General features: G+C 38.3%; 2 protein-coding genes across 2 annotated transcripts in view; both read left to right on the top strand.

Annotated features, from left to right (window-relative positions):
* Nucleotides 1-12,544, top strand: part of LOC140226773 (xanthine dehydrogenase/oxidase-like) — a 53,181-nt gene extending 40,637 nt beyond the window's left edge. Inside the window, exons 26-32 of the mRNA XM_072307201.1 lie at nucleotides 1,786-1,881; nucleotides 3,923-4,051; nucleotides 6,612-6,686; nucleotides 8,073-8,125; nucleotides 9,628-9,808; nucleotides 10,424-10,615; nucleotides 12,234-12,544. Coding sequence (XP_072163302.1) covers nucleotides 1,786-1,881; nucleotides 3,923-4,051; nucleotides 6,612-6,686; nucleotides 8,073-8,125; nucleotides 9,628-9,808; nucleotides 10,424-10,615; nucleotides 12,234-12,404 — 897 coding nt within the window. The 3' untranslated portion in view covers nucleotides 12,405-12,544. The remainder of the gene's footprint in view (nucleotides 1-1,785; nucleotides 1,882-3,922; nucleotides 4,052-6,611; nucleotides 6,687-8,072; nucleotides 8,126-9,627; nucleotides 9,809-10,423; nucleotides 10,616-12,233) is intronic.
* A 9,883-nt stretch (nucleotides 12,545-22,427) lies between these two features.
* Nucleotides 22,428-23,345, top strand: LOC140227483 (uncharacterized). Its single transcript, XM_072307884.1, has one exon. It carries the CDS (start codon nucleotides 22,428-22,430, stop codon nucleotides 23,343-23,345), a length of 918 nt encoding a protein of 305 aa, XP_072163985.1.
* Nucleotides 23,346-25,202: the final 1,857 nt, after the last annotated feature.

Genomic DNA, 25,202 nt, shown 5'->3' on the forward strand with positions numbered 1-25,202 from the left:
TTTCGCGCCACGATTCCGCAACGCGCAAAGATTTTGCCGCGTCGTTTCATGACTTTTTTCATTTGAGTCTCCCGCATATTTTGAGACCAAATTTGCGACGTCCGGGTACACCGTTCTGAAGTTATGCAATGTTTTGCATATGCATGTCAACCCAAAAACCGCTCAAATTCATGATTTCATGTGCAAATCCAATGCAAACTGTGGTTTTTTGTTTAATTGATATAAATTAGATTATTTCAACTTTTAACCATTGAAATAAATCAATTCTAATGTAGATAAGCTTGAAAAAGTGCCTCCAACAAATTTTGGCAAAAAAACAATAGAAAACAAAAGATCGAAAAAACAATAAAATACATAAGAAATTAACAAAACAATAAAAAACAAAAGAAAATGATTTTGATTGCGCTATTTTTTTACAAGAAAATTGTTTGATGTGTCTTGAGGAACTCTGACACAAAAATTCAATAATCCTTCAGTCTTTTTGATGGAGTTATAGGTGAAAATATGATTTCATGCGTTAATTTGCATAATTAATTTATTAAAAAATATGAAATCAAAATTTTTTTATTGTATGATCATGTAATCTTGTAGTTGACATCCGGCTCTATGTTCAGGCAAAATTTTGCGGCGTTCGCGCGATCGGCGGCCGAGATCTGAAGGGGGGGGTCAAATTGACCCCCCCCCCCCCCCCCCAGTAAAAACTTGGTCTCAAATAGCCCAGTTAGAATAGGGTTAATTTGGAATAATCTGAAGAAATCTTACTCTATCAAGTGCGAGAATAGGTGGTAGTTAAGAAAATGAAATAATGAGGGGCATTTCAAAACTTATGGCATCGATGATACAGATAGTTACAGGTGTACAAGAACATAATGCTACATGAAATGTGGAAATAATCATTCTTTTTTAAATATATGTGACCGTGCACCACAAAACCTACAAAAAGTCGCACCCCTTGATTTTACGTGAGGACTCAAAACAGGTGAAATGGGTCAACTATGTCAATCTTGAGTTTTTCATATTTTCTGAAAGAGCTATCTTGCTCCTACATTATTCTTTAGTTTGGGATCATAACACAAATGGGAAAGTGTGCTTTCAGTTTTTCTACAACCCCTTTTTTGGAGAGTATAGAATGACCAGGTATGTATTAGAGGCCCCTTTTCATTTCTTGAAATCCTTTGTACACTCTTCACTTTCAAGTCTAATAACTTTTGAAAGGATAATTCTACTGCTTTGTAAGTTGGCATCAATTATGGACAGAATGTGTTGATAGAACATGCTCAATTTCAGCCTAATCTGATAATCCCTTCATTGTTGTTGCTCCAGTGGTTTACATCCTGTGTTTCATCCCTTTCATCGCACAGCTAGTGCGGCTTGGTGAAAGATTAAGTGCTTGAATAGACCCTGTGGTACTTCAGAGCCTCTTTTCTCAGCTCACACTTTACCAGAGCGTGTGCTTTCTCTCCAGTATTTTGGTAGGTTAGGGGAGTCCATTTGGATTGAGTTATACCTCATTTTAAAGCTTAGAGTCTGCTCTTTCAGAATCTGCTCTTAACTAAAAATCCATGTCTGGCGACTTTTTGTTGGTTTTGTGATGCAGGGTCTGATGCATATATTGTGTGTAGAAAATAACTCATAGCCTAGCAAAGAACAAGCAAGCAGAGTAGATAGCAAATGTTCTCAGTATTAGGGAACCTAAACAAGGGGCTGTAGACTGAAAAATAATTATTGAATTAAGAGAGCAAAACATGAAAATGTTTTTTGACTTTGTCCTCTCCAATCTTCCAGGGAGCTGCCCTGGTACACATCTACACGGATGGATCAGTGCTAGTTAACCATGGGGGTATTGAGATGGGACAGGGACTCAATACCAAGGTGGTTCAGGTAAAGATTAAATTTTATTCTTAATTAACAGCACCACCATCTTTTTTGCTGTTATATTTTTTTTTTTTATCCTTTCACATTGTGGTCATCATTTGTGATTCCTGAATATGGTTTGTGCATGATTGCAAGCAATTACAGTTTGCTCTCATGTAAATGATTTCTGGTATTTCATTGTTTGTTTGTTTGTTTGTTTGTTTTTTTATGCCTCCACCACGAAGTGTCGCCGGAGGCATTATTTCCTTCTGGAATGATTAGGGATTGTATTTTACTAGTGTCAGGATTGTTTTAATATTACACATGCAGAACTTGCCAGGTTTTTATCATGCCGATGATATTACCTGTGCTGGCATGTGTCGTAACCCTACTCTGACTTGGGGGGGGGGGGGGCAAATCGACCCCCCTCCCTCGACATTTCGCGTGATGATTCAGCAACACGCAAAGATTTTGCTGCGCCATTGCATGACTTTTTTTCTTTGAAGTCTCCCGCATATTTTGAGACCAAATTTGGGACGTCCAGGTACACCGTTCTGAAGTTATGTAATGTTTTGCATATGCATGTCAACCCGAAAACAGCTTAAATTTGTAATTTTGTGTACAAATCCAATGCAAATTGTGTTTTTATGTTAAATTGATATGAGTTAGATTATTTCAACTTTTAATCATTGAAATTAATTAATTCTGTTGCAGATAAGTTTGAAAAAATGTCTGCAACAAATTTTGGCAAAAAAAAAAAGAAAGAAAACAAAAGGCCAAAAACAATAAAATGCGTAAGAAATTAATGAAACAATAAGAAACAAAAGAAATTAGATTGGGATTGGGTCATTTCTGTGCAAGAAAATTATTTGAGGAATTCTGACACAAAAAATAGACAATCCTTCAGCCTTTTTAATGGAGTTACAGGTGAAAATATGATTTCATGCATAAATTTGCATAATGAATTAATTAATAGAAAATCAATATTTTTCTCTTGTATAACTGTATAATCTTGTAGTTGACATCTGACTATGTTTGGGTAAAATTTTGCAGCAATCACATGATCAGCGGCTGAGATCTGAAAGGAGGGTCAAATTGACCCCCCCCCCCCCTTCAGTGAAAACTTGGTCTCAAATAGCCCAGTTAAAATAGGGTTAAATTGGTAAGGAAAATTAGGTCCTGCAAAAGCTTTGCTTTATGACATTATTATTTAATCTTTCAGTGCTAGTCCGTAGGCAGTCTGAAAATGATGCAAAATATCTTAGATGCATAAATCTACTTGCTTTAGTTATCGGACGTCAATAAGAATTTACATGATTCACTGCTATTGCAGTTGTGTAATTCTGTCAAGCAGTTTGCAATGATTTGACCAGTTTGTCTTTCAACATGTCTTGATGGTTCCTCTCCCTAGCCTTTTGGGGAATCAGAGCATTAGTGTGTATTGCAAGAATGCTGCTCCAAAGAATGTATTTCTCTTTGCTCTTTTTTCACTCAAACAAAGAAAATCGTATTCAAATTCATGAAATTTTTTCTGTCGAGGTGTTTTAATTGCAACTGATTTACAAATTGCCCTAGACTTATATCGATGTAGGGCAATTTGTCAATCAGTTGCAAAAGAAAATGTTTTGCCTGAACAATCATTCTAGCCATTTCTTCTACAGTACAAATTATTGAACACATTCAATGCAGACTTGCAATGTACAGATATTAGGAGCTGTTAAAGAAGAAGAAGAAGAAGAAGAAGGGGAAAAAAATTATATATTACATGTAATAAATGAATAAAAACATGGCTTCTAAATGCTTTGCTCTGAATGGTCACTGGCCAAATTTGCAAACAAGTCTTCCCCTTGAAGTCAAGCATACGCGAACCTTTCAAATTTGGAAATGGTGATTGTGTGTAAAGATTTGACATATGGATACATGAAACTGTATGCTTGTTCAGTGCTTCTTGATTTTTGATACACAAGAATGAAGATGACTAGGATTACAGTAGACATGAGTAGCTGAAACTGAATGATTGTGATGGTACAGTTTTTCTTGTTTTACTTTTCCATACAATTTTCGTCAGGTTGCGAGCAAAGTGTTAGGGATTCCAGTAAAAAGGATTTCTACGAGTGCCTCAGCAACAGACAAGGTCCCGAACCCAACAGGGACTGGAGGTAGCAGTGGCACTGATCTGTATGGAGGAGCTGTCAAGGTAATACATGGGATTACATTTGGGGGATTGACTCTTATGGCAGGAACACCCATTTGCATGCTCTTGCAGCCAGAGTATGAACATACTATCACACATTCCGAGGGACGTTCTTATTTGAGACGGAACATTTGTATGTTCACGCTGCATAGCAACATTTTACAGGAGGATTGTATTGTAATTTTATTGTGATTTGCTCTTGGTGGGGGGGGGGGGGGGCATTATGGCCCCCCCCCCCCCCCCCCTTCAGATCTCAGCCGTTGATCACGCGATCGCCGCAAAATTTTGTGTGAATATAAAGCCGGATATAATCTACAAAACTGTTAAGTTAAATTTTCAAAAAATTTGCATTTTCTATTTTAAATTAATTACTTATGCAAATATATGCAAAAACCTGGTTTTCATCTGTAATTGGCTTATAAAAGCTTTCTTTATGGAATGTTGATTTTTGGTGTAAATATTCCTAGTGACATTCCAAACATTTGTGCGTAAAAAAAAAAAAAAATCAGTATCAAAATTAATTTCTTATGTTTTTTATAGTTTTATAAATTTTTTTATGTATTTCTTTGTTTTTTCGAACTTTTGTTTTTGTTTTTTCAGCAGAATTTGTCATACACATTTTTTGAAACATAATTATACTAAAATAGATTGATTTCAGCCATTAAAATTAAAAATATGAATCTTTATATGAATTAATTGAAAAAACACAATTTGTATTAACTTTGTACACAAAATCAGGTTTTTGAGCAATTTTGGGGTTGATGAGAATTTTTTGAAGGGGCGTGGCTTCGGAAATGTATGCCCGGGCGCGACAAATTTGGTCTTAAAAGTTGCGCAAGACTTGAAAGTAAAAAGTCAGCGAGCGGCGCGGTCAAAAAAATTTGCGCGCCGGGATGGTCGCGGAATTCGTCGGGGGGAGGGGGGGGGCATTATGGCCCCCCCTCCAGGTAAGTTAGGGTTCAAAGCATTTAAAGATAGACTCGTTTTAATTTCATTGGGCAAGCTACACGTATTCCAGATTTGTGGTTCTCTATATAAGACAGAATATAAGCCAAAATTAGTTTGAATTAGAGGTAAATGATAATTTTGAGGATTTCTCAAACAATACGAGTGAATAGCACTATTTAACTGAAACAAAGAAGAAAGACTTGAAGGAATGCAATTTTTAAAACACCAATATTATAAATATCGAAAACATTACATTTCATAAAAAGCGGTTTTGTTGAAGCAAGATAATTGGCGTGACATAGGGTGCGTTCGAGCGCTCTCCTAAAGCGAACTGTACCGTACCGTACCCGCGCCAGAGGAGCATTCGAACGCTCCTAAAGTGTACCGTACCGTACTGTACCGAGCCAAAAGTGGACCACTTCCCGATGTGCCCCAAAAGCGTACCAAAGCGTACCAAAAGTTCGTTGTAAAGCATGCGCGTATCATGCGCATACGTCACAATGCAAAAACATCATTCTCTTTGTTCTGGACAGCTGTAAGTAGTTCAAGCGCCAGGGGTGAATGACATTCTTGCTACAAACAAGCGTGACCTTTCTAAAAATAACTCGTGAGTACGCTTTCTCCACAGAGCGCTCGAACGCTCCAAAATTGGCATGGTACGGTACGGTACGCTTTAGTTCAGTTCGCTTTGGTTCGCTTTAGCGCGCTCAAACGCACCCATACTATTCTTACAGCTTTCTTCTGCGAACGAAAAAGTCTAATCATTGTAGAAGGATTAAAAAACAGCACAAGGTCAGATTTAAAAGATTTAGTCACATAGAGGTGTAAAGCGATGAGATGAGTAATTCTCAAGAGAGAACGTTGCATTTGGCTTTATAGTGAAGAATACTTTTTGCTGGAAAATAGATACTAGAAAGTCAAACAGTAGTTGATAGCGGTTATTGATAGCTTGATTTCCATTATGTTTTGTGTGTCAACCATCATGTAATAGAGGACACTAACTGAGCTGTGATCTGTGATCACGTTTGTACAGGTTTACTGTAGAGTGTTGCAATGCATATATTTAGGATGGAATATGATTTACACTGCCAGGTGTGAATATATTTGCATATCGTCGCTGGGGTGACATTACCTTGTATCTGCAATTTTGGTGAAAATGACTTTTTTGGATTAATGGTCAAATAATGGGTTAAGTGATGTCCTGTCCAAATCTCAACTGTCTCACTCCAAAAATGAAGCCACCAGGGCATGTCAAAGGAAAGGCTATCCCATTCACTACAGTGCTTTGGCCGCCATGTTTTTTGGCTCTCCTGAACATTTGACATTTTGTAGATACGAGGTCTTGTTGCCCCAGCGACGATATGCAGAATTTTGTAAGATTTGTATAAAAGCGATTCCCGTCTTGGTTGTGTTTTTCCAGACTGATTTCCATGATGAGCTGACCATTTCACCGAGTTCAAAGCAAAGAAAAATTGTGACTTTTTGGACATTTGTTGAACTGGGCCCAGAAGCAATCCCGTCATCAGACTATCTGTAAGGAAATATTGCTCTCTGTCTCTTGAAATGCCCATTCCCTCTTTCCATAATGCAACTTGTATGATTGCATGATCGACAGGCAGCGTGCGAGACTCTTCTTGAACGCCTGGAGCCGTTCCGTGCATCTAACCCCAAGGGAAGCTGGGAAGAGTGGGTACGTCTCTCCATTTCTAAGCAAACAGGTTGTTAGAATGTGTTGATGTTTTATCTCTCTCCTTTCCTTTGATTAGTCATGAAAAGTGAAAGTATTTTCCTTCCTGCAGTAGAGGTGTCTGTAATGTCAGTCTCTATGAGACAAAATTATACCAGCCAACTATTCAGTTTTAATCTGAATATTCAAATTTTTCACTGAAAGAAAATGCATTAATTTCAGTGCGTTCTGAGTTTTTTTGAAATATCTGTTAATGGTAAAGTATTAAATATTTGAAAGTTCAGATTTTTTAATAATTTTTCTTTGTTTGTTTGGTTTTTCAGGGTTGACAGGTATGCAAACATAAACATAATTTCTGTGAAATATATTATATTTCAAAATTATTTGAATGAATGGAGAATAAAAATATTTCATGAACAGGTAAGTTTCAGATTCAGTAACATAAAGTCAGTTTCAGTCAGAAATGCCTCTTGACTTTTCTTTTCTCAACTGCTGTGATTTAAAAAGACTGGGCTATTTTGGTAGCTCGAAAGACTGGGGGGGGGGGGGGGCCTAAAGGGCCCCCCCCCCCCCCTTAAGATCTCGGCGGTGGATCGCGAGATCGCCGCGAAAATTTGCACAATGGTAGTGTGCGATGTAATCTACAAGATCGTATATTCAAATTTTACAAAATAGTCTTCTTTTAGTTTATTTTGATTAATTATGCTAATTTATGCGAGAAATCAGACTCTTTGATCTAAATCAGTAAATAAAGTTCCAAAAGTGCTCATTTTTGGTCTAATTATTCTTAGTGGCATTCTTAGCAAATGTACTTGAAAAAAAATTCGGTATCAAAATTAATTTCTTATCTATTTTATTGTTTTATGAATTTCTTATGTATTTCTTTGTTTTTCGACCTTTTGTTTTTGTTGTTTTTTTAACAAAATTTGTGGCAGACACTTTTTGAAGCATAATACTGCTAAAACAAATTAATTTTAGCCATTGAGAGTAAAAATAAGCATATTAATATGAGCCATGTGAAAAAACTCAATTTGCATTGACTTTATACACAAAATCACATTTTTGAGCCATTTTCGGCCTCACGTGCATGTACAAAAAGTTATATAACTTCAGAACCGTACCCCCGGGCGTCACAAATTTGGTGTCAAAATGTGCGGGAAACTCAAAAGAAAAAAGTCATAGAGCATCGCGGCGAGAGCATTGCGTGTTGCAGAGTAATCGCGCGAAATGTCGAGGGGGGGGGGGCCTTTTAGGCCCCCCAGTCTTTTTAGGGTTAAGTCACATGGATCTACTGTGACAGAAAATGATGGATATAAAATGTATTGCTAGTACCCACTTCTGAAATGCAATGGAAATTTTATTTGTCTTTAACTCTGTCTTTTGTCACAGGTCCAGGCTGCTTATACAGATCGTATCAGCCTGTCAGCAACAGGATTTTATAAGTAAGTACACATGCATGATGCTACGTAGACTCAGACACAGTAAACAAGAGGAAGTCAAAGAGATAATTGTATGCGCTCATCTGCAGTTTGTTTGTTCATTTTCCATCTGAGAAGATGGCTGGATAGCCCATATTCAGCTATGTTCAGCTGGTCTTCCATGGGGTCCAGTTGGATTTGAGGTGGGACCACTTCACCGGGTTAAACACCCTGCTCTTTACGATGAATGAATGAAGCGGGATCTCATACATGGGACCTCCATTTTATGTCCTGTCCGAGGGACAGAGTGTTTTGCCTCTTGCTAGAGGGGACAGTATGCTTACGCACAACATTGCTCAGTCCAGACTCGAGTTAGAACCCGGTCCGCATGATCGTGAGACAGACGCGCTACCGACTGAGCCAACTCACCGCCCTGCAGTGACAGACAATACTATAAAGGCTGTCTCTCTTTCACTTTTCTTTTTTTTAATTCACACTTTAATAGGCTTTTGCATCAGGAGATGTGGTGAAGGTCCATGAGGGATTGATTTCATGTTTTCCAGCTGTTGCCACATCAGAAATTGATCATTTACATTAATGTATGTAGATCATCAATCTTAGAAAAACAAATTTAGCCAGCTGGCTCAACCCTCCCCCCCCCCCCCCCCATTCTTGGTATTGCCAATACCTTGGTGCCTCATGGTGAGCATCGCTTTAGATGCACGATGGGATACGTCAAGGGACAAACTTGTCCCGGTTTTGGCTGCATGTGCACGCAGGTCACGTTCCGTCTTTATGGAGGGGATATTTTTTGTTGAAGATTTCTTGCTGTAATTCGCTTTTCATCATGTGACCATCACATTGAAATCTTGCAGCAATGAACCATGACTCTAGTGACTGCAAATCAGTGAAATTTTGAAGTTTTAAACTCTTTTTTAGCTTAATTCTAACTGGAGAAAAAAGTAGCAGTGAAAGAAAAGCAGACGGAAGATGCGTTGCATGGGAACTGAGACACGCCCAAACCAACCAGAAACGACAGAGAAATCCCACAGTGCATCTGTGACAGGGATCTGCAGCATGCACAGCAGCTTTTTGCGCATTGGTGATACCAAAAATTCCAGATGGATTAGACAAACTCATACTATCCATCCTTTCACACCCAGCCAAAAAACCAACATTCATCCCCAAACCCCAAACACCCCATCCCCTCCTCCACCCACCCCCCCCCCCCCAAAAAAAAAGCAATGTGCATAAATGTGTTATTCATTTCTGTCAGAAGGCAAGAGAGTTGATCACCCTGTTTATTATGTGGTTCTCTAGGACGTATAGGGTTATTAGTATTGTAAAGAAATGTGACCTCTTTTACTGTTTTCTCTCTCTTTTAAATAAAACATCTTTAGATAATCTTTTTGATGTCATAACTCTTCAATTGCCAAGGCTGGATCTGTTTAATACTTACTTTTTTTGGTAAAATTATGAATACGTTGTCTGTGAGTTTAAGGATTTATGCAATATTGAATCTGCAGAAGGCCTGGTGGAACGTTTGATTATGGTACAATGAAGGGAAGCTTCTACCTGTACAGTACCACTGGGGTTGGCATCTCTGAGGTGGAGGTGGACATCTTGACCGGCCAGCACCAGCTACTGTCCACTGACATCGTGATGGACGTCGGAAAGAGCATCAACCCGACCATTGACATCGGACAGGTTGGTGTGTGGTTGTGCAGTTGCGTGATTGTGTAAAATCCAGCAAAGACCTGTTGCTTTTAAAGCGGATTTGGAGAGAGAGAAGTAGCAGCAAAAAATGTGAAGACTTTTTTTTTTTTTTTTTTTTTTTTTTTTGGGGGGGGGGGGGGTTGCCAACCAGTTTTGGGAGAGAATAGGCAGCAAACCTCATCACCACCCCACTCCCTAGCAAAAAAATAGATCTGCCCCTGTCAAAATTCATAATTTCAGCATCATAATTTGATGGTTTTTATTCATATTTTGGGTTAAGAGTTTATAGAGATTACACGTAGCCCTTTACAAGCTGTAGTGGACTACTATCAATCTCAGCTTTTATCCCCACACATTTCCTCAACATGTCTTTCTCCCAAGATTCCATGCATGGCAGGCAGTGTGAAGACAATGCAATAGCTTAATGGCGTAGCTTTATAAGTGAAATTAAGTTCAAAAGATCTAGGGTATATTGCTCTTTGGCTTGGTGGTTCACAGATTGAAGGCGGTTTTGTCAAGGGTTACGGCTACTTCACCATGTGAGATAAAGTTGAAAAGAAAAAAAAAAAATAAAGGTATATTGCTCTTTGGCTTGGTGGTTCACAGATTGAAGGCGGTTTTGTCCAGGGTTATGGCTATTTTACCATGGAGGAGAAAAAGTTCACGAGCGAGGGCGCCCTCATAAATCTCGGCCCCAGCCTTTACAAGATCCCAACAGCCAGGGATGTGCCCAAGCAGTTCAATGTTACACTCCTGAGGAACCGCAAGATTCTTGAAGACACTCTTTACTCCTCAAAGGTGGGTTCTCTTGTAAGACAGAGAAAAGGATGCAACCTGACAAACAAACTCATCCATTGTAATCATGTATACATAGCCTATTGTTTACAGGAATGGGATGAGCCATTATTAATTTGTATTCTTGAATCTCATGGCTGGGTACACATCACTTCCAATAGGGCCTATAGCTAAAGTGAAAACAAACAGCTCACCTGCCCAGTGCATGTGCAAAGCTCGAGCTTACACTGCACGCAAGCAGACAGTGTATGAAATCTATGTGGTGATGCACACGACACACTACACAATGCATGGCATTGGTGTTCAGAATCCTCGATCTAACATTAACTTCTCTTAGTTATCAGTGACAATTTCTTGTGGCTATCAGAAATGTAAAAATGGACCATATTTCATGGAATTACATGCCAATTAAGGAAGAAAAGGAGATACGATGTAATTTTTGTGTCAAGAAAATGCCTACTGTGGGTATGTTTTCACTCCACTAGCCACAAAATTTACGGATTGTGACCATGAGAACTGACCCTGTTGAAAATTGTAATATATATCTGGCAGGCAGATTAAAGTTAATTCATATCATTTACAACCATGGGTACTTCATGCAATATCTAGGAAGAGTGAGAATATTGGCTGAATAGCCTGTTCAAAAAAATGTCCGTATCTCCTGAATTTTCAGTTATTTGTCTGTGCTCAGACTTGCCCTCGTAGGTCCGCATCTACAGGTCTGCCTGATAAGTGAATAATGTGCCCTTAGTGAACAACAAGTTTCTGCAGAAGCATCTGCTGGGCTCACACCAAGTAACACCTCATTATACATACTAGTCTTTTGCTGGGTCTACACGTATTATGTTTTTTTGTGTGTGTGTGTTTTTTTTTGTGTGTGTGTTTTTTTTTTTTGTTTTTTTTTTTTAACTCTTTCTGTACCATGTTTGCACACCCAATTCATGAACGGCTTGTGAACTTGGCATATTTTGATTGACCGAACATCCATGTAATAACTGATTTATTTTGAATTCTGGCCATTTCCAAGAGAAATAGCCGTAGCTTTGTCATACAATCTTCATTGCATTAAAGCTTGCAATTTCCTCTATAATTTGCTGTACTGCATTTCCAGCATAAGTGTTCCTATAAAAACTTATATATCTTTGAAAAACAGCATTTTTTTTTTTTTTTCAAACAGCATTTTTTTTTTCAAAGCATTCATGAGCTGCCATCTCAGAATAATATGGCACACATGCGCTTTACACCATGGTACACAAAGAGTTAAATGACTAGAGTAAAGGTCCATAATCTACTGGTATACCCTCCTCCAATGCTTATGTAAGCCATCATAGCTTACACATTAGCACCCTTTCCTGCCCTTTAGCTATTTAAAGAATACTTACATCAAACATTCACAAACCACTGATGTTGATTTTGCCACTGAAATTATTCCATGATGCAGAGTTGTGATGCGTACATACTGATCTATCATCCAGCGACAGCTGGTGGCAGAGGATGGTTTCATTGCAAGCCGCACAAAGTATAGTATTTTTACTGCTCAAGTTCATTCATTCTCTTCCATGGTGTTAGATATGATTCATTGGGTATTTTCACAGACAACTTCCAATTTTCTCTCACACAGGGTATAGGCGAGCCAGCGTTCTTCCTTGGAGCTTCTGCGTTCTTTGCCATAAAGCACGCCCTCACCAGTTCTCGAAGGGACAGGAGACTACATGGCCGCTTCGTGTTCAATGCTCCAGCGACAATAGAAAATATTTGTATGACTTGTCAGGACTCTTCATCCACACCATGAGAGAGGCATTCATTGAATGACAATGATCCTGATGAATTCATATAGTACTTCTCACAAAATGTTTTTAAGCCATTTATATTTTTACTGATATTTCTAAATGCATTGTAATACGATTAACATCACCAAAGTCATGAATACACAAAGGCATCACGGCAAATTACTATTCATTATGTAACAGTAAATTGTGCATGCACATTTAAGTTCTGTGCATAGGCCTTCATATTTAATGGAGTTTTTTTTTTTTTTTTTTTTTTTTATTACTATTATAAAGGATGCATGTCTGTAAGTCTCCAGCAAAAGGCATCAGTGGTAGGTGAGTCCTGAATAAGGGCAGGAGACTGACAATGGTAATTATATGATGATCATCATCATCTCGTGTCATCACACAACCATTTACCAATGTCTAGCGCATGTAAGAGCCATGTCATTCGCCACTGCCAGGTCCCTCTCGGTGCAAGGTTGTAACATTGTATTGCAGCTCAGAAGATGAGGCATAGTCTGGCTGCCCTGCCCACACTCACATTCTGCAGAGCTATCAGTGTACCCCCACTTAAGCATGTTTGCCTTGCACTTCCCCATGTGCGATCTTAATCTGTTCAAACTACACCAGGTGATCCCTGGCTGTTTGGAACCTGCAGGGAGTGACTCAGTTGGATTGACTTGCATGTGATAGTAGGAGCGTTCACGTCGCGGTCCCTGTCAGGTTCTTCTAAGTCCCTGCGAATCCTGCTACCACATTGCACACCATTTCATTATATGATGATAAATAACTGATGTCTTGCTTTGTACAGATGTTTCCTAACTCATTGATACAGAACAGCAAAATTGAATTGCGATGCAGAATATTGTTACAAAGTAACATTGTGATATGTATGTAGCAAAAATAGAAGAAAATATATTTTGTATTATTACATTATATTCTATATGATTGTTGAGGAAGTGAGTTTTAAGCATTGATTTAAGCCTGTCTGGGGTTAAAGTAGAGGAGCGGAAAGAAATCAGGTCTTTGAGATGGGCACAATCTGTTAGACTTCAGCTGCCGCAATAATGGTTGTGCGGTGCTGTGATCAAGAAGGTGCCATGGTTGATGTTGGGTTCCTGCTTGTTACCTATTTGGGGGAGATCAGAGAGTGCAGATGTGGGCAGCCAAAATGATTTCACAATTTAGAATTACATCCTACTGCAAACGCCCACAGCATTTGTGGTGTGTTTTGCATAGGTGATTCTCATTTTTGTAGCCGTAAATCTCACTAGCTATGATATCTTCTGTGTTTTGACCATAGATAGATCCTTGAAACATGTTAGTCCATCTGGATCGAGAGGTACCTCCTTCCCACTCACAAACAAAACTTTTTAGAGTCTCAAGTTGCATCATGTAGTTGTTATTTCTGTTTGTTTGAACTCTTTAAGTTCCACATTCACATGCCCAACCCGTTCAACTGCATGCCAAGTTCGCATATTTTATTGCAATTGATTGCCCTACATCGATGTAAATGGGCACTGAATTGATCAGTGTTTTAGTAGTAGCCATGATAAAAAAATCATGGGCATACATACATACATATGTACTAGTACTGGAGCAGGATTTGAACCTATTGTACAACCTCCTGATCTCTGGACAGGTGTCATCTCCACTAGACCACCGAGCTTCCGCTTGATAGCAAGTGTTGGTTCTAATCCTTTTAGCATGCAGCGGCTATGGCGTAATTATTCAAATTCATGAAATTCTTCTGTCGAGGTGTTTTTATTGCAACTGATTGACAAATTCGTAGTCGTAGGTTCGAATCCTGCCCGAGTATGTACGCCCATGATTTCATCGTGGCTACTTGTAAACACTGATCAATTCAGTGCTTATTTACGTTGATGTAGGGCAACGTTATTTACGTTGATGTAGGGCAATTTGTCTACAGTTGCAATAAAAACACCTCGATGGGAGAAATTCATGAATTTGAATAATTTGCATATTTTGCTCAAATGCACAAACCCACCTAATTCGATCAATGAATTGCCAAACCCGAAATACAGTGAAAGCTTCACTCACCATGCCATTCCTCATACATGAAGCTTACGTTGCCTTGTGATTGAGTAGCAGTGTTCCATTGGGATATTTTCTAGTATGCCATGTAAATTCTTATTTTCTGTTGTGGTTGTGTATTCAAAAGTCATGCCTCCCAGGCCTGGGCAATAAGGTAACTATTGGCCATTTGCAAGAAAAATAATCATAGCTTTGTCATAAAATCTGCATTACTGCAAGGCTTGGAATTTTCTCTCAAATATTGCTCATTGCATATCTGGCCTCCCAGGCCCCCCCTCCAGATCTTGGCCGTCGACCGCGCGATCGCAACAAAAATTGGCACACACCTTGCCTATGATGTAATCTAAAGTACCATGAAGTTAATTTAAAAAAAAAAAATCAGTTATGCTAAATTATGCTAATTAATGCAGAATGATGCATGAAATCAGACAGTTTGGTATAAATCACTAAATAAAGCTCAAAACAGGCACATTTTTTGTGTAAAAATTCTTTTTAGTGTCCTTAGCAAATATAAGAGAAAGAAATTGAGCCATCAGAAAAAAAAATCTTATGTATTTTATTGTTTTTTAATTTCTTTATGTATTTCTTTGTTTTGGGGACTTTATGTTTTCCATTGTTTTTCTATGAAATTTGTCCATGGCATTGTTACGAACAAGAAAATATGTTATTGCTTTTAATCAATAAAACCCTAAAATAATCATGCTTTTATGAAATTTGCCTGTAAGCACAAGTTTGCATTGAAATTGTACACAAATTCACGTTTTTGAGCAATTTTTGGTTTGACATACATGTACATATTTATGCGCAACTTCGGAACCGTGCGCCCGGGCATCGCAAATTTGGTGTCAAAAGATGCAAGAGACTCAAAAGAATAAAGTCATGAAATGCCGCGGCAATAGCTTTTCGCGATAGCGATACATTGCGCGGAACGTCGAGGGGGGGTGGGGGGCCTCACAGTCCCCCCCCCCCTCCTACGTGAGGGTTAACACAAGTCATTCTGTTACAATCAGTTATGAACACTGACATTAGGACGAAAATAGGTAGGCCTGTGAAAAAGTCTGTCATCTTCACTAATAGAGCATCTGCGGAAAGGAAAAAGAAATGTTGTTATTATGATTATGTGCAATTACTTACAAAAATTATTTTTGCAAAGCTATGAAGATGGCGATATGTAGCCATAGAGAAGATATTAAAAATGATAATGTAGCAGATATTTCTAGTCACCATTCAAACATTTTACACGTGACTTGTTATAATAAATTATCTCATATTCAAGATACTGTGATGAAGTACACATCTTGTGTATGGATAGAGAATTTCTATGTTTGCTTTGTTTTATTAGTATTTGATTATTACAATTATTATTATTATTTTATTATTATTATTATTATTATTATTATTATTATTATTATTATTATTATTGTTATTATTATTATTATTATTATTATTATTATTATTATTATTATTATTATCATTATTATTATTATTATTATTATTACTATTACTATTATTATTATTATTATTATTATTATTATTATTATTATTATTACTACTATTATTATTATTACATGTATTATGTTTCCCGCTGCCTATTTTCTTACATCGTGTTTGCGAAATTAAAGGTGAAATATAGTACAAAAAGTGACTGGTGTGTGTTTATACATGTACTACTATGTGTGGTTTGTTTGAGATCTTATGTGCTTATCACTCTACAGAAAAGTCCAGGGGCTCTAATGAAAGAATTTGCTCCCTTGTGAATGCAGTAGAGTGTTTAACAAGGTTTTTAGTCCCCTAACTTGCCACGACTGTATTATGCCTGTTTTGCTGTGTATATTTGTTCTATTTTACTGAATATTGTAGTTTGTTGACCATGGTAAATATTAGCTACACGTGTAAGTACTCCAGTCTGTATACTCGTGGCCATTTTAAAGCACCAATTGACGACGTGGAACTTTCATTTGCACAACTGCACAGTAGCTGTGCATACAGTGTACTACAAGCATGTTAAACAATAACGAACAATGAATGAAACAAACCAACAAAAGACAACAGTGCTGTTACCAGTATCATTTGCCGAAGCACAATTTACCATAATTAACTTCTCCTTTTCTTTTTTTTTTTTAATGATCTGGGGTTTCTCAATCTCTTGTGTTAGTCGCATCACAAAGAACTTAATAGGAGTTATGTGTGTACATACGTGTAAATGGTATACCCTTTCACCTTCATGTGAGGTCTACACTTATTTATTTGTTATGTAGATAAAATTCTGCCTATAATTAACCCTATTCCCCCCCCCCCACGTTTCGCGTGATTATTCCGCAACGTGTGATGCTCTTGCCGCGATATTTTACAACTTTTTTCTTTCAAGTATAACGCAACTTTTGAGACCAAATTTGTTGCTCCCGGGCATACCGTTTTGAAGCCACGCCCCTTAGAAAAAAATTCGTCGACCCAAAAAGTGCTCAAAACCATGATTTTGTGTACAAATCCAAGTAAATTGTGTTTTTGCAATTAATTTATATAAAATAGATATTTTTGCTTTCAATGCCTGATAATGATTTATTTTAGCCTGATTATGCTTTAAAAAGTTTCTGCGACAAATTTTGATGAAAAAAAAACAAAAACAAAAAGTAAAACAGAAAATACATCAATTAAATAATAGAATACATGAGAAATGATTATGAAGCCGAATTTTTGCTTCAATATTATTGTTGAGGATATTGAAAAGAATATGTTCACTAAAAATTAGAAGTCTTGGAGTTTCATTTTTTGATTTATAGGCAAAAAAAAAGAATATTTTTGCATAGATTAATTATTATAAAAGACAAATTAAAATTTGAAAAATCTAACTGTACAGTCTTGTAGATTACCCATTAACCTCTACCGTAGTGCAAATTTTCATGAGGATCGCGCTATTCACAACCGAGATTTGAAGGGGGGGGGGGCTAAAAAGCCCCCCCCCCCCCCCCCGGTAGTTTCAAGTCCCTCAAAAACCCGGTGGGATTAGGGTTGAAGCAAGTCGGCAAATTAATTGCCAATGTCAACATCAAAATCTTAGTTCAAAATTTGGAAATTGCCTTGGTAATTGCCTTGTGTAAGTCCACATATTTTTGAAAGGATAAACAATGATGAAATACACAAGAATATATATGTGTGTGTATGTGTGTGTGTGTGCATGTGTGTGTCTGTCTGTGTGTATGATGTTTGTGTGTCTGTGTGTATGATGTTTTGGTGGGTTTTTTCCCCCCTCGGGGGGAGGAGGTATGGAATGGGGTAGGATTAAGGAATAGTTGGGTTTAAAGGGGAAAAGAGAAAGAATGTTATGGTGAGGTGTATATAAAGGGCAGATTGAATGAAATACACAAATACATTTTTGGATGTGCTAGGGGGATGGGAAGTTGAGGATTTTTATGTCAAAGATTTCACATCTTATGTGTTTTTGTGGACGTATTGACTGAAGTAGTGTGCTTTGAACATTAAATTGGTACATGTGTTTACATGAACATTGACAGAAGGCAGTATGTTGTGCGTGTATGTATGTATGTATGTGTATGTATGTATATATATATATATATATGTATATACATATATATATATGAGATTAAAACCTAAAATGGCATTAAAACGCTTTATCCCGGCGAGGAAAGCGCATGTTTTAGAAACAAGACACCAAACAGGTTAGTCATCGCATTCTTCATCAGCGACCAGGATGCGATGAGATGTTAGATTAAAAATCCGTTTCTGAAGCAGAACATACACACAAGGGTATACGTATATATATATATATATATATATATATATATATATATATATATATGATATTACATTGGTAAATGTGAATGTCAATTTGAACATTCAAGAAGAATGATTCACTTGCACTTCTTGACAGGAGATATTCTGTTTCGTATATTCATTTTTGTTTATTCACACATTCAAGCGATTTGGAGAAGAAAGGGTGAATGTGAGAGGAAAGGACAAAATAAACCCTCTCGTTTCTCCGGTTTGCATATTAGAAATGGAAATGCATCAATTCAACACACTGGTATGACAGAGGTGTAGGAATTTCAATGTAGTTTTGGCCTGTCAAAGCAATAATTCACCTGTGAGACATGTGACTGAACGTGGCTTTGTTTATCTCCAAAGGTCTCCATCATAAAGTAAAGAAAAACAGAAGAAGTTCAAAGATCATTGAACTCCATCGGATATCCAATAATGAATGCACCCCGACACGCCAGTCCCACGAACTATAATATTCAAATCAAGGATTTGATGTAAAATACCTTTGCGAATTGATTCGAGCTAAGAAAAAAAAAATCACAACGGGTTTATAATCAACAATATAAGTGACTACTGAGATAAATCGTGTAAGTCGACAGTTCGCGTCATAAACAGAAAGCCGACTGATTTTCACAGGTCCCGTGTATGTGGACTTCGCGAAGTCGTCCTATGTTCTGTGTGTGTTGTGTATGAGTGTGTGTGTACTTGAGAATGGTATTTTTTATTTTTATGTATAAGTCCAAAAATCAACCTTTCAACGTTCTTAGGGAAGAAGTACATTTACTTTAAAAATGTCACTTAATTTTCCTCACATTCTTGAAATTCGTGCTCGACAATTTGCTGTATTTGAGAGGATATCTCGTCACCTGTAGGAGACGGAAATGAGCAAGAGGGCGATGACGTTGGAGATACGAAGTTTAGAATAGAAGAAGAGAGAGGGGGAAGGGTGAGAATGAGAAGAAATATCGCCGCTTGTTATCACACTGCTGGTTTTCATGAATTCAATTTGACTGATCTAGGCTTTTCGTGTCCTGCTTACCTCGGTAGCCTGAATAAACAGTTCCTCCCACGAGGTCCCCATATTATTATCATAATCGGCGCATAATGGGACTGGCAATGCGATACTACTATAACGGTAATTTCAACCTTTAACTCTGTTCAAAGGGCGGTTACTCTTCAAACAACTATCATCGCTCACTGGTAATAAAGTGTAGGACAGATCATATTTTACAATATGAATTGTCGAACCATTTTGTGGACTAATTCTTCAAGAGTTGCGAATACCGCTTCGTTCGGGTGACAAAATTTTGCAAAGATTATGTTATTTCTATAATCCTACACTTCGCGTTTCGCTGACTCCTTGAGTGTCGAAGTATTCGAGACATCTGTATATAGACACTGCAAATCTCATCCGTCTCTATTGTGCGCCGTATTGTCAAAGGTAAGCCATTTGAGATTGTTAAGCTCGACGCCGTAATTTCTAAACAGGATTAGAAGGTCATCATTCATTTCTGAAGTGGCAAAACGACCTCTACCCGACTGCTTGTCATGTTCGAGTATAGGCCTACTGCGAACGCGCAAACTGAAGTGTGTTGTCGATGGTGTCTGTAGAACTACAACTTCAGCTCGTGCTGCTGTGCAGTAGCTAGTATTCGAGTATAGGCCTACTGCGAACGCGCAAACTGAAGTGTGTTGTCGATGGTGTCTGTAGAACTACAACTTCAGCTCGTGCTGCTGTGCAGTAGCTAGTATTAATAGAATGAATTTAAAAAGTGGGAGGAGTGCGGTAGCTGGTTCTTCATTCTGAAACCAATGCAGAACGTGTTTGCTTTTTTACTTTTAATTTAGGTTGCAGAAGGTGTGGCGCTACTGTGTACTTGGCGAAAATATAGTATTTTATGTTTAAACCTATTTTGCTTTTGCTCTCGTTATACTTGCCAAAATTAGTGTTGGCTTTAGTGAATAAACTATCACTCCAATTGATGCACAAGTCCATTAGTATGCAGAACGGTACAGTTCCCCAAATACAAGTACAATGCCTATCCGAGTTCAAGATAAGCTTCATAAATGAGTAGAAACGATCAAAACAGAACAATACAAAAATGGGTGATTGCAAAATTGCTGAACAAGCTTCCCATTAAGCTGCACAAAAATCGTCACTAAAACTTCCTTTCGTAATAAGAAATGAGTTAAAGAAAAAGAATATGACAAATTCCAGCATCACTTCAAACTATCCATAACTTTCTGATGATTATTATTCACCCAGAAGTGTTGTAACACTTTAACTATCAAGCGAAGTCATTAAATTTGACATTCTTAATGTTCAAAACATTATGAGACAATGAAATGACTAGATCTTCTATACAAGGGATATATGGTGTGATTTGCGGCTCTGTAGTGATTCGCAGAAACGTGTGAAACTATACATGGAATGTAGTAAATACTTCTGTCAGTGTTATTAAACAAAAATGCAACTCTGCTTCTACAGTCTCGTTTAATTAATTGCACTTTTCTTATCAGATCATCCCGAGTTTGAAACAGAGCTCAGTTTGAAATTCTAGGCTTAGATTCAGACATTCAAATCAAAAATCACAACTTTAAATTGCAGACTTGCCTTGCACCTGCTGCCGGTTTTCTGCTACAGAGACATTAATATCACACCTGTACGTTAAGATTGGTCTTATTTCTCGGGAAAAGAATTGTAAATGGTTGTTTTCAAAAAGAATTTATAGTTATGCGTATAATAAAAGGTGTTCTTTGTTAAGACCACCATCGTGCCCGGCAGATTGGGACTGAGAGTCTGTGGTCAAAGTAGCTCTCATCTGTGAATAAGCCTTTGCGTGTGTGTGCGTGTGTATGTGTGTGTGTGTGTGTGTGTGTGTGTGCGGGCGGGGGGGGGAAGGGTCGGGGCGGGACGGGTGTGTAGGTGTTTGGATTAAGGAATAAGGGGATTGGGAGGGATGGCAAGTACTCAATTATGCGGGAATATAGGATTTTGATTCTGGGACAGGCGGGTTTTCGTTGGATTGTTTACATATCAAACGAAGATTCGGCAAATTTGTGTTCACTTTGTTGGCTTTATAATGTACGTCATTACGTGATTTTTTTTTTTAATTGAAATTATGTAAAATATTTTCAGCTATTCTTATCGAAATATCTTTGCAATTGTAATTGTTTTATTTTGTTAGCAAATTAATATACAGAAGAAAAAGATGCGTTACACCAAAGACTACCCTCCCCCCCCCCCCCCATCAAAATAGCGTAATTTTTTAATAGGTTTGATCCGTTGAGTCATGCATGGGCGAGCACAAATTAAGTACAAAATTGCTTACTTTTTAAAAGTCACATTATTAGGGCCATTTTGGGGGATCTCAAAAGTAGCCTCCTTCTGTGAATGTTTTATAGAGCTGTTATTGTTTTATCACCCATCGTCTTACCCATTGTGCCATATTAACAGTGTATTTTAGCATTTCTTGCTACATCTTCGCACTGTGCTCATTCAGCTATTAAAAGCAACGATCGACTCACTCTAGGAAAACGTTCATACAACTACCCTGCTGGTAACAACATCTGATATCAATTCTTTTGATAAACTGAATGCATTCTGCGTTTATAAGGGTGTTGCACATCTAGCCATTTCCCCCTAAAATCGTAGTCACGCGTCCTTTACAAAAAAAAAAAATGAAAAAAAAATATGAAAGTGTCGCAGATGGGTGTGAGAGGGTCAAAGAACGGAAGATTAAATCAGCAGCATTTAAACACACACCTGAGGCAGAATGTTTTACAAACCTCCCCCTCCCAAATAACAATATAAGTAAAAACAAAAGTCTTGTTCCCTCTTCTGATAGTCAATGCCATAGGCGAAGTTCGCTGCTTAAAGTTACTGTGACTCGAATTACGAAGACAGAATGATGGGGTAGCGAGGATTTGGAAGAAAATGAGAAAGGAAGAAAGAGAATGACGTTATGTTACTCCTTTCTTTGTTGTGGGTCAATCTTGTCATTTTAAGCACTACCCTCTGATTACCTGCTAGTTAGATACAATAAAAAGACGGCACTGATTTCTCTCATGTACATTTCAACCTTTCATGATTTAATCCAAGCCATACGTTTTGAATATCATCTCAAAATACTTGTTTCTCCTGCATTCTCTTTCTAGAATCATTGCCATTTTAAATCGCCTCGTGGTCTGCACGTCGGTGATCGCCCAGAATGTCTGATGACGTCATCAATCAGCTGACTCTTGACGAAGCTCGAGCCTTCCTTAGCAATGTACTTGAAATGACGTCACCAGAAAGCAAGCTGCAGTCCGACCCTGAGTCTTTTCTCAACGAAATGATTGTGGCCTGGCTCCACCATATCCCCTTCCAGACGATCAAGGAGATTTCTGTGCCGCACCATGAGCGCCACCTGCCATCGATTCCCGAAATCAAAAGCGACATGTTTTCCAGGTTGGGTGGGGTTTGCTATGATCATAGCGTTTTCTGCTACCTACTACTCAAAACGTTGGGCTTTTGCGTGAGCTTGACCCCCTGTGACGTAAGTTACACGGACAGTCACGCTATCTCCATTGTGCACAATCTGACCAAAGAGGGCAGTAGGCACATCGTCGATGTGGGCACTGGCTACCCGACGTTTCGCGCCATTCCGATGGACTTCGAACAAGTTTCGCCAGAGTACACCGACTCCTTCCTGCGCTACCGCTACATCTACGAAGGAGACCTCATCATTCGCCAGCATCACGTGGACACCGACCCGAGGGCCGCCCTGTGGCCGGACCGAGTCAAAGATGGCTGGTATTATTTTATCTACATCCACCATAAGACTCAGGTGAGCATTCCCTACTTTGACGTGGCGATGACCCGTATCTACAAGGAGCTCTTACCGTCCCCTCCATATTTGTCCAGTCCTCGATGCATGGCCTGGCCGAACAAGCAGTTCGTCTGCATCAAAGACACAACACTGCTGTTAGAGACAGTACCCGGTACGGTGAAGAAGTCGTATTTGAAATCTCGCGATGACATTCTTGCGGCGTTCAGCAAGTACTTCCCCCAAGTACCTCTTGACTCGGTTGAGGTTGCCCTGCGGGATGAGAACGTCAAACTTGACTTCACCAAAGGGCAACATTGAGTGAATTCACTGATGAATGAAGCACTGATGAATAATTATTATGAATTATAGTCATATATAATCTTGAATATCCATGATAAAATCTGAGAAACAGTAACTGTTGAACTCTATACATCATTTTCTATGAATGCGGCTGACCCCGATTTTATTGCCTCGGTAGTTCATTTTCGATAGGCAAAGTATTACATCACAACATTATCTTCACTACAAAGGAAGAATGAGTTCTGTAAACCGTCATCATGGTTTGCCAGGTAATGGCGTCAGCGTGGATAAGACTTTTTTTTTTAACCCAGTTCCCACCTCGAGATAATAATAATGGCAAAGTGCTCTTGAGGAACACCTTGAGGAACAACGCTGAAATGAACGTTCATTAAAATGTCATACAAACTTGAATGAGTGTAGACCACCGAAGTAGAATTATGTAGAAGCAAAGGAAATTATACCACCCTGCGTCAATTTACATTTTGTTAATTGCCGAATCTGCGAGGTTCGTTCAACCATGGTTCAACACATTGCTCATAGTTTATGAATAATCCGCACGGGCGGGAAAAGTTGCGAATTCGGTATATCAATGACCATCCGAAGTATTTCATTAGCCAGCCAGACAAGAGACAAGGTTGTCATCGTTGTACGTGTTTAGCGAAAAACCCTTCAGCATTAGCATATTTATCTAAATTTGTAAGGATGGGTGGATGAATGTTGTCTTCAAGAGAAAGAGAGAAAAAACGGCATGGTTATCACTAATAGAAAAATTATGACTTTTCAATCTAAGTGAAGTAAAACGGAGCAAAACTACCAAAGAAACCAAAAACACAGCAGAATCCTTTGATTATCATTTACCAGGGCCCCGTTTTATTAAGAAATACAATCGATTATAAATTTCCTTAACACACAGGCTGTCATAGATTTATGATAGAAATCATAATCACTTATAACTCTTCATAAAACAGGGCCCAGGAGTTCGTGAAACACGTTTACTCACTTTGTGGAGTTGAACTTGTAATCAATCAATAAATGCAGTTAATCATAATAATTGATTTGTGCCTGTAATAATAGAGGCCTTATAGTTTTGTCCTTGTTTGCTTTATAGTTTTACTTCTCTCATGCATCATTCAGGTCTCAAGAATATAACCACAATGCAAGGTTATTCCTTTCTCCGGACTTCCTGGGCGTTTTCATGTTCATCATGGTTACACTGAGTTTCATGGTATTGTGTACTTTATCGATTTGATAATTTTAATACTTGCGCTTTTTGTGATGAATCAAAATAATTTTCGTTTAATTGCCTCTTTATGTTTTATATTGTAGTTTCATAAATCTGAATATCAACACCTTCCACTTAATTCTTAATTCAGTATTATTTGTTAAAGCCCAAGTATTCGCCCTGATCTACCGTAGAAAGAAAGTTCGCATAGTGTGCCACCCCAGGATGAAGAACTCGGTCAATCAAGACCGTGCGATGCGTATAGGTTACTAATACTGTATGCCTCGATTACAGCAGGGAGATGCGTCTCACCTCCCTGATTACAGGGCATAGTAAAGATAATGTTGATAAACATGTGTAGCAGCACAGCTCTCTCTCTCTCTCTCTCTTTCTCTCTCTCTCCCTCTCCTTCCACCCCTTCGGTCACCTCACCCCCCCCCCCCCCCTCTCTCTCTCCCTGTCTCTCCCTGATTATTTATCTCTTTCCGGGATCATAATCGGAAATTATCTAGCGGGCGCTTTAGACCTTTGGCTTCAAGATAAAATGTACATGTATTATAGATGTTCTCTGATAATCATATTTTCACGCTATCAGCTTTATTATGCGTGTGTTATGTGTATGACCAGTGTATGACCACCAGTGTTTGTATGTA

The sequence above is a fragment of the Diadema setosum genome, chromosome 4 (genome assembly GCF_964275005.1).
Source record: "Diadema setosum chromosome 4, eeDiaSeto1, whole genome shotgun sequence".
NCBI lineage: Eukaryota > Metazoa > Echinodermata > Echinoidea > Diadematoida > Diadematidae > Diadema > Diadema setosum.